Raw genomic sequence first — 8,408 nt, 5'->3', positions numbered from 1 at the left:
GCAACGCCTTTTTCCTCTCGAATCCCCTCTCCGGCCGCCGCATAGGCCTCCCTCCCCCGCCCGACGGTAACGGTCCTCCTAAAAAGGTGATCGTCTCGTCCTCCCCCGACGACGACGGCGACGACTGCCGCGCCTTGATGCTGTCTTCCCTTGAAAACCTCGCAGCTGCGCATGGACTCCCGTCGGCGGTGATTATCGTTACGCCGATATCGTCTACCAAGGAAACGATTTCTGTTTGCGCTGGACCATACAAAATTTATGTGGGATTCCGACGACGAGGACGAGGGGAAGGTGGAGCGCTGGGACTTGGAGTGCTGGAATGTTCTAGAAGAACCAACCATGGACTGGAAGGCCGAGGCTTTGAATTTTGAGTATTGTAAGCAAACGAACTCAGCCATGAGACAGAAGACCATGACCATGAGATACCTGGTAGCCGACGACCGCCGCCGCCAAATCTACCTCGTCTTGCGCTATTTCAATAGCAATATGGGGGCGCCGCCGACAATGTACAGACCTTTTTATGGCTGGAATGACATTTATCCTGACAAAACGATTGAATTTGATGTGCAAAAAATCGGCGAGGGAGTAGCGCCGCGTTACATGGAGGGGAGCTTGGATGGGCTGGTGATGTTTGTGGGAGCCAACCACTCGTTTGCGCTGCCGGCGTCGGAGTTCCCGGAGCTGCAGCCGGATTCCATTTACTACACACATGACACCTTCTACCACGATGATGGTGTGTATGGCGGTCACGATCTTGGCATATTTGATTATCGTAACAAGACTTGGTCTCCTTGCTATTATCCCTGCGACTTTCCAAGTTTCAAAAAGATTCATCCTCCACCTATATGGTATACTCCCACCGCCATGGCCACCACTACATAATATGGTGGTGTTTTTAGTATCGATTCAATACTATGATGTTTTCTAGTATTTTGTGTTTTGAGTATCGATTCTATACTATGATGTTTTCTAGTATTTTTATAATATGGTGGTGTTTTCAGTATCATGATCACTCTTGGATCACAACTATTGGATTAGTACTCTCGGATCACAACTATTACTATTGGATTAGTCGAGTGCAATCTTTAGGTGTCGCTTGTGCCAATCAATTAAAAGATAAGTTTTCCTTTGAACTTATCGTCGAATTAATCTTCTTTTTGAGCTCAAGTCGCTCTGCAACTTGCCTTAGTCTTTCTCCTTTGCAATATCACATCACGTCTTACGTCTTAATGACCCCTTCTTTTCCCGGACAAACCAAATCAATTCATGTCACATTAAGCTTGATTAATTTAAATTAGTGTTTGAGGTTGTCCATACATTAAGCTTGATTAATATAAATTAGTGTTTGAGGTTGTCCATCTAATTTTCAGGCAAATGAGAGAGCCACATTAAGCTTGATTAATTTAAATTAGTGTTTGAGGTTGTCCATAGGCAAATGAGCGAGCCACATTTGTTGAGATGCGATTCCTGTTGAGTTGGGAGTAGTTTGTTATCTTGTGTTGAGTTGGGATACGCCACAATTAAGACATATTCAGTTTCACAGCACAATCTATTTTGAGGATCCAAATGAAACAACTATCTCTCTAGAGAGGCTTCAAACACTTTCCTATGTATCACATTTGAGTTGTACTGAAAAGATCTTGAAAAAGATCCCAAACCTTAAAAAGTCGAAGATTGATTGTACTGGGGGTTGTCATCATGAAGATGCAGCTTGTTTGAATGATCTAGCTATTACATCTGCACCGGCTCTAGAATTTGAAAGTATATGCTGGTACTTGGTTTCACTCTCGGCCAAGCACTACCCGATTACTTATCCTATAGCATGCTGAAAAGGTTGAGTTTGATAGATTTGAGACTTCCTTGGAGCCACATGATTCTTGTTGGTTCATTGCCAAATCTACAAGTACTTAAACTAAAGCGTTTTACCTTGGGTCGATGGTAACACATGGGAAACAATCGAAGGAGGATTTCTAGTGTTGAAAGTTCTTCTAATTGAAGATTCAAGGTCGAAGAAGTGGATAACTGAAAGTAGCTATTTCCCGATTCTCAGACGCCTGTTGCTTCATTTTTGTCGTGATCTCAATAGGATTCCAAATGATATTGGAGAAATCCCAACTCTTCAACTCATTGAGGTTACTAGCAAAGTGAAAAAGTCTCTAATTGAAGTCGGCTGAATTGATACGTGATCAGGAACAAGAAGAATTAGGAATTGAAACAACATCCTTCAAGTTGTCCTAAAGATGTGATTTTGATAAGGTACTCCCTTGTATGTACTATACATAAACAATAATTACATCGATCACAACTTTCCAAAATTAGTCTTTATATGATAAGATGCATGTAGTAATTACTTTACACTAACTATTCTTTGCTACATACATCTTTATCATATTTTTATTCATTTTTGGTTATTTCACAGCCGGATGTGTGTTTTGTTTGCCGATTATCTGGTTTCAGCTTTTAGAGTTTTGAGTGATGACAATGACGACAGAAACATGAAGGGATGGGAATGTGTTCACATATTGAAGAGGTCCTCTTAAGCAATGGAGTTTTTGGAATTTGTTTTGATTTGTTAGAAGTTTGTTTCGCATGTGAGTGATGATGTGTTGAAGAGTGATAACATTGTGTGCTTAATTTATCAGCTTATAAGCTTCTAGACAGGTTATAAGTTATTTTGAAGAACTTATAAGCAAAGCCAAATAACCTCTTAATCTAGGATTTCAATAAAAGCAATTCAAATTGGCCATGCTTAGATAGCAAATAACTACAAGGATGCATTCTTTATTATATAAATTCAGCGTGAGAAAATGAGGATAAGAAAAGAAGGGAAACTTTTATTATTCTCGTCTTTTATACCCATGTTCTCTGAAGTAGAAAATGTAGTTTATCACCTTAAATACACTATGATAATATCATTATGATTCTGAGTGAAAATGAGAGAAAATATCATAATAGCATTATCATAAATTTGAGTGAAAATAATGTAACATATGCCGTCCAACAAATTACCCAACTCGCATAAAATTATCTACTCTACAGAACACGTGAAAATAATCGAAAAATTGTGAAAATATCAAAGAAAACACACTCTTAGAGGAATAAAAACACAATGAGTTCAAAAAAAATTTAGGCCACTATTTTTAGGCAGTATACAAAAATAGACCAATCTTTTGATTCAATGAGAAAATGATCCAGTAGCTCACCACGCTAAACTCAACGATTCGCGTCAGGAACCGGTGAGACTAGACTTTCAACGTAGAAATGCGTGGTGTAACGACGAGTAACCTTACAACAAGTTAACCTTGTCGGGCGACGAAATCAGCACAGCAACATCATCACGACTGCAAACCAAGAAAGACGATCCATATATCAGAAAAACTAATCCTTCCGATACTATCTCCAACACGGCTGAGAATGGGCTGTCATGTTGCCGCGGACAAGCAAGAGACCCATTCAACACTTTCAAACAAGACTCCTTCAAAATCCAAATAGTTTATTTAGGTGTTCGTAATTGTTTAAAGCATGTTCAAAATGTTTTATGTTAAAAAAATGAAAAAAATCAGATTTCATAGCAGAAACGAAAATAAAAGCGATTCGCAGAGAACAGAAATGAACATAAGACAATTTCTAAATTAACAGAACACAATTTCCAAATGAACACATATATAATGTACAGTTTAGAATGGCCTAACATTATTAAAACCTTATCGAGGTACCAAAGAAAAATCACATACTGCAACATACTGCAAAAGAATTGAGAATGAGATTGGTGCAAGGATTACCCGGCTGGAGACTAGACGACATCGCCTTTGATGATAATTGAAGGAACATAGCTGACTTTGTGGAAATCTTCTCCTAATGGCGATACTCTTTTTCCCAATTCTGGCATTTTAATAATTGTCAGTTTTTGAAGAGTAGAAATGCCACTCAATCCCTCTGGAATCATCTCCAGACTAGAACAATAATAGATCTCTAATTGAGAGAGAAGGGGCATGGCTCCCGCCTCCACTCTCCACTCCCTCAAATTTGGTAACTCTGATAGCACAAGCTTCTTGAGGTGAAGAAAATTGTTCGATGGACACGTCATATCCTCCCCGACAAATGATTTCAAGAACAAACGCAAGTCTATCAAGCAAGGAAGCTTCCCCAGTATCCCCATTGGATCATCCTCAATCTCACATTTATATAGGAACAATTTCGTAAGTTTTGAGCTCATGAAGTCATGCCCACACTCTGACAAAGCCTTCCCTAACTTAACTTCAATCCACAACTCATGAAGATTGGGACATGTGATTGCCTTCTTCAACACTCCCTCGTTTGTTCCTAACTCGCAACCCTCTTTGATTTCAACCGCACCAAACACTAACTTGTCCATGATGGCAATGGCGTCTAAGATGGTTGACAAGCTTTCATTGTCGTGTATTTTTGTTGAGAAACGTAGCAGATTCTTCATTCTGTTCATACATTTTAATTCATGCACTCTACTATCCAAACGCCATAGGGTCTCCAACTCAGAGACTCCCTCGTCCAATGTTAATCGATAACTTCCAATATTTTTCTCTTTATAATTGGGAAGAAGCAAATGTTTTAAACGTAGCATCTCCTTAAAAACATTTGGAACTTTGACATCATTCAAACCAAATAAATCAAGGGTATCCATGTATAGCAAATTCCTTATGGATAACGGTAGCTTATCAAATTCACAATCTTCTAAACGCAAACATCTAAGGTGAACAAGATAAGTGATTCCTTTCGGTAACTTTCTTCTTGCAAATTTGAATCCCACCATAAATAGGTCTCTGAGAAATTTGAATTTTTGAAAATCAACTATACTTCGTGGAGGAAACTCAACAGAATTACTGCGACTGAATATATGCAGAGACCTTAAATGTTTGCTACTACCTTCTCCAAGTTCATGTTCATCAGGTTCCAGTGCGACTTTTGTTGCTTTAAAATGGATAGCCAAATGTCGTATTTCCATATGTAGGAAAGCTTGTCGTAGTAAGGTACTAAGTTTCCCACTTTGATATTCCAAACTACGCACACCAAAATCCTCCCTTCTCCCCAATTTCAAACATAGTTCTCGGACTACATCATGAAGTTTACATCTCCAATATTTCCTTCCAGGTGTGACACCATAGTTAATTTGAACTTGGACGATGGACCTGGAGGCCAACTCACCCAAGTAGAGCTCGGCGATTTCAGTCAAAGTTTTGTCCCTGTCTCGAATATTCTCATATGAAATTAGGCCTTGTGCTATCCACATCCTATATAGATACCAAACATGTATATCTTCGTCCTCTTCAAATAAACCCATATAGAGAAAGCAAGGCTTCAAATAATATGGTAGACTTTCATAGCTTAAATTTAGCACTCCGTCAATCTCCTTTTCATCTCTATAAATAAATTCTTTGATATCCTCATTTACTAACTCCCACTCCTTCATCGAATTTTTCGTTCTCAAGACCCCGCCAAGTAAAGAAATTGCCAACGGCAAATACCCACATTTTCGCACCATTTCGTTCCCAATTTTCTCAAATTTTTCTTCGGATGCAAAATCTGTGTTGAATTAACAAATGACAATTAATTGACTAGCTAGTACTACAACTTTATAACTTAATTAGACTTTGTAATCTAATTTAAAATCAATGATGCAACAAAAGAATACACCAAGATAGATAATATAATGAGATATAAATTTATCACTTAAAGTGGGGACCACATTTTTAATATCTTATTTTTGAATGATAATATATTTATCCATTCCTTATAAGGTGGTATAAAATTATACCACTCTCTCTTAAGTATAAAATTATCCCTTTCCCAAGGGAAAAGGTGCTGCCCGAAAATTTATACCATCTTTTATTACGTCAAATCAAAGAAGGTATAAGGTAGTAAATGAAGCTTATACCTTAAAGCAAACATGCCCTAGAAGTCAAATTCAACTAACTGCCATATATAATCTAAAGCACAATATATTATACATACCACAACTGACGTGGAATGTTGGTTTGGGGAAATGCTTTCTTCTTGAGTAGTTCCAAAGCATCTTCCATATTTAGAAGCCCAAGTTTTACGGGGCATCCAACCTCTGCAACTTCCTCTTCGCGCGTGGTGATCAAGATTTTGCTCAGCAAATCATGGATGAGGAAGGGATGCTTCAACTCATTCCAATCAGAAACTTTCCAAAGATCGTCCACAACAATGAGGCATCGCTTCTCTCTTTGTATCTTGCATAGTCGCTCCTTCAACTCCGAATCGCTCAGACTTTGAACAACGTCCTCCCTTATTTGTGGCCCATCGCTCACACCCTTCCTGCTTTGATGCTCTAGCTGCTTCAGAACATCCTCCCAGACTGATTGAAAACTCTGACATTGCTGAGTGATGCAAACCCATGCGGAAAGATCAAAGCTGGTCTCGTTGTAGAGCTTCTTGGCGATGGTGGTCTTGCCTGAACCGCCCATTCCCCACACTGAAATAACTCGATCCTCTTTGTCTTGACTTAGGAGATTACGAAGCCGATTGAGCTCATCCGCCATCCCCACAAAACAGTCTCCGACCTCATAATCGGGGAAGGTCTTCCTTCTACCGTTGTTGGCCCCTCCATCTGGATTGTTGATGATGCTCTTCTTTATGCCATTTTCTATCATTTCCTTGTTTATCCTTTCAAGACGGGATTTGATTGGTGAAATCTCGGAGCCTAATTGGTAGAGAGAGTTGTATCTTTCCAAACTACAAGAACATCTGCGGACGAGCTTCCTAAGGCCTCGTCTTCTCCTTGACAACGATTCATAAGCTGCGTGTCTTTCAATGGCCGCTTCCGCTCTGTAGACAAGATCTCTGATCTCTGAGATCCAATTGAAAATGGTTCTGCTCTCATGTCGCCTTCTGTCAGCATCTTCGAGGAGACACTTCATCTCTTTGAGCTGCCACTCGAGCTCCTTCACTTCATCGCCCACACCGGATAAAAACCTTCCTTCTTCTAATAACAAATCGCGCAAGGTTTCTAGAGCAATTGACACCACTGCTTCTGCCATTGCAACAATTCCAAACTCAAATTTCTTCGGTCAAATTGATTTACTACTGGTAAGAGTGTATATGGATGAAGAAGGATAAAGAGCTTGTTGTTGTGAATACGAATTCTTCGATCGAGATTGCGAAGGATTTGGATTCTGGAACAGAGACTAGACTATCCATCGTGGGAAAAGCACATTATCTTTATGAATTCCACTTGTTTTGTTTAGTAGGGACCACACCACCTAAAAGCTGTATATTAAGCACCTGTTCACACTAAATTTTCTACATTGTCTTCTTCTTCATTGAATAATTCTCCCTCATTATTCCACTCATTCAAAGGGAATATGTAAAAAGAAATACTTATCCAGAGCATTTGTCAACTACTTTGACAACGAAAACTCAATAATATGATTTAAAAAAGGATAAGATGATCCATCATTAGCTGGCACATTGAAATGTTCTGAGAAAGGGTGCTTTAAGCCAATAAGAGTTCATAAATGTTATTGATAGAGATAATATTCTAGTGTATGACATGAACAATTAAATAAAAAAATTTAAAGACAGCGCAACGGTGGACTCGAACCTAAAACTTTTGATCTTAGACATTAAGCACTTTGCCGCTAAACCAACACATATCTGTTGCAGTAGCTGTAATTAACCATCACACTCAATATATTCATGTAGCGCAGATAAGATATCACGAGAGCCGATAGCATTTTGCGGTTTGAATGTGAATTAAATTGGGCATTTGAGTTTGATTTTTTGTAAAATGAAATTGAAGTGCTGTTAGGCATGGTAATTTGTGGGCTGAATTTATGTTTGTTGGATCTTTTAATTAATGTATGGGTTCATTTCTTTTAGTTGACTGAAGATGGAAATTGGGGATATTGTTTTTTAAGAGGATGTTTATTGTCAAGGATTAGCCTTGATAGATTGAAAAAGTATCAATTTTTGTTTGTTTTAATGTATTGAAATTTTGGGATACGCCAAGACTCTTGATTATTATTTCTATTATTTGAGCTAATTTTACTTTATTTGTGGCACATAAAAAACGTGGGATTAGAGAAATTCCATTCTTCAAAATAAAATTAGTAAATCATGCTAAGTAAATGCCCTTAAAATAATTTTTAGGTGACATAAAATAGATGGAGTGAAAGAGAAAGAAATTTGGTTAGGCCCATCTTTCCAATTGGGCTGATAAATAGAAGTATATATAATTGGGCTTCATCAAAAAATTAATGGTCGAAGAAGATAATAAGGTGATCACTTGGGCTTATGTAAATTACTAATTGGGCCCTAATTAAAATTTAGCTTAAAATTTTAATTAAAACTTATTTTGTACTCAATTAATTTGTATGGTGACAAGATTGCTTAATAATGATTATTATGTA

At 38.1% G+C, this 8,408-nt stretch overlaps 1 protein-coding gene across 2 annotated transcripts; it reads right to left on the bottom strand.

The window, feature by feature from the left end:
- Positions 1-2,934: 2,934 nt before the first annotated feature.
- Positions 2,935-7,239, bottom strand: LOC131017745 (putative disease resistance protein At1g50180). 2 transcript variants are annotated; one of them, XM_057946464.1, is made up of 3 exons: positions 5,999-7,239; positions 3,783-5,559; positions 2,935-3,475 (listed from the first exon to the last, which is right to left on the bottom strand). In XM_057946464.1, the coding sequence occupies exons 1-2, from the start codon at positions 7,035-7,037 to the stop codon at positions 3,794-3,796; spliced, it is 2,805 nt and encodes a 934-aa protein (XP_057802447.1). In that variant the 5' UTR covers positions 7,038-7,239; the 3' UTR covers positions 2,935-3,475; positions 3,783-3,793. The 2 variants fall into 2 exon arrangements, with proteins under 2 accessions (XP_057802447.1, XP_057802446.1); XM_057946463.1 differs by having other exon boundaries at positions 2,935-3,341.
- Positions 7,240-8,408: the final 1,169 nt, after the last annotated feature.

This window comes from Salvia miltiorrhiza, chromosome 3 (assembly GCF_028751815.1).
Source record: "Salvia miltiorrhiza cultivar Shanhuang (shh) chromosome 3, IMPLAD_Smil_shh, whole genome shotgun sequence".
Taxonomy (NCBI): Eukaryota; Viridiplantae; Streptophyta; class Magnoliopsida; order Lamiales; family Lamiaceae; genus Salvia; species Salvia miltiorrhiza.
The sequence above is the reverse complement of the archived record's forward strand: the minus strand, read 5'-3'. Positions and strand labels throughout refer to the sequence as shown.

Excerpts from the sequence above, each read along its gene's own strand:
- LOC131017745 (XM_057946464.1), bottom strand. The coding sequence starts at position 7,037 with ATGGCAGAAGCAGTGGTGTCAATTGCTCTAGAAACCTTGCGCGATTTG. Across the intron at positions 5,560-5,998 it reads TCCCCAAACCAACATTCCAC|ATTTTGCATCCGAAGAAAAA; the intron begins GTCAGTTGTGGT and ends AATTCAACACAG.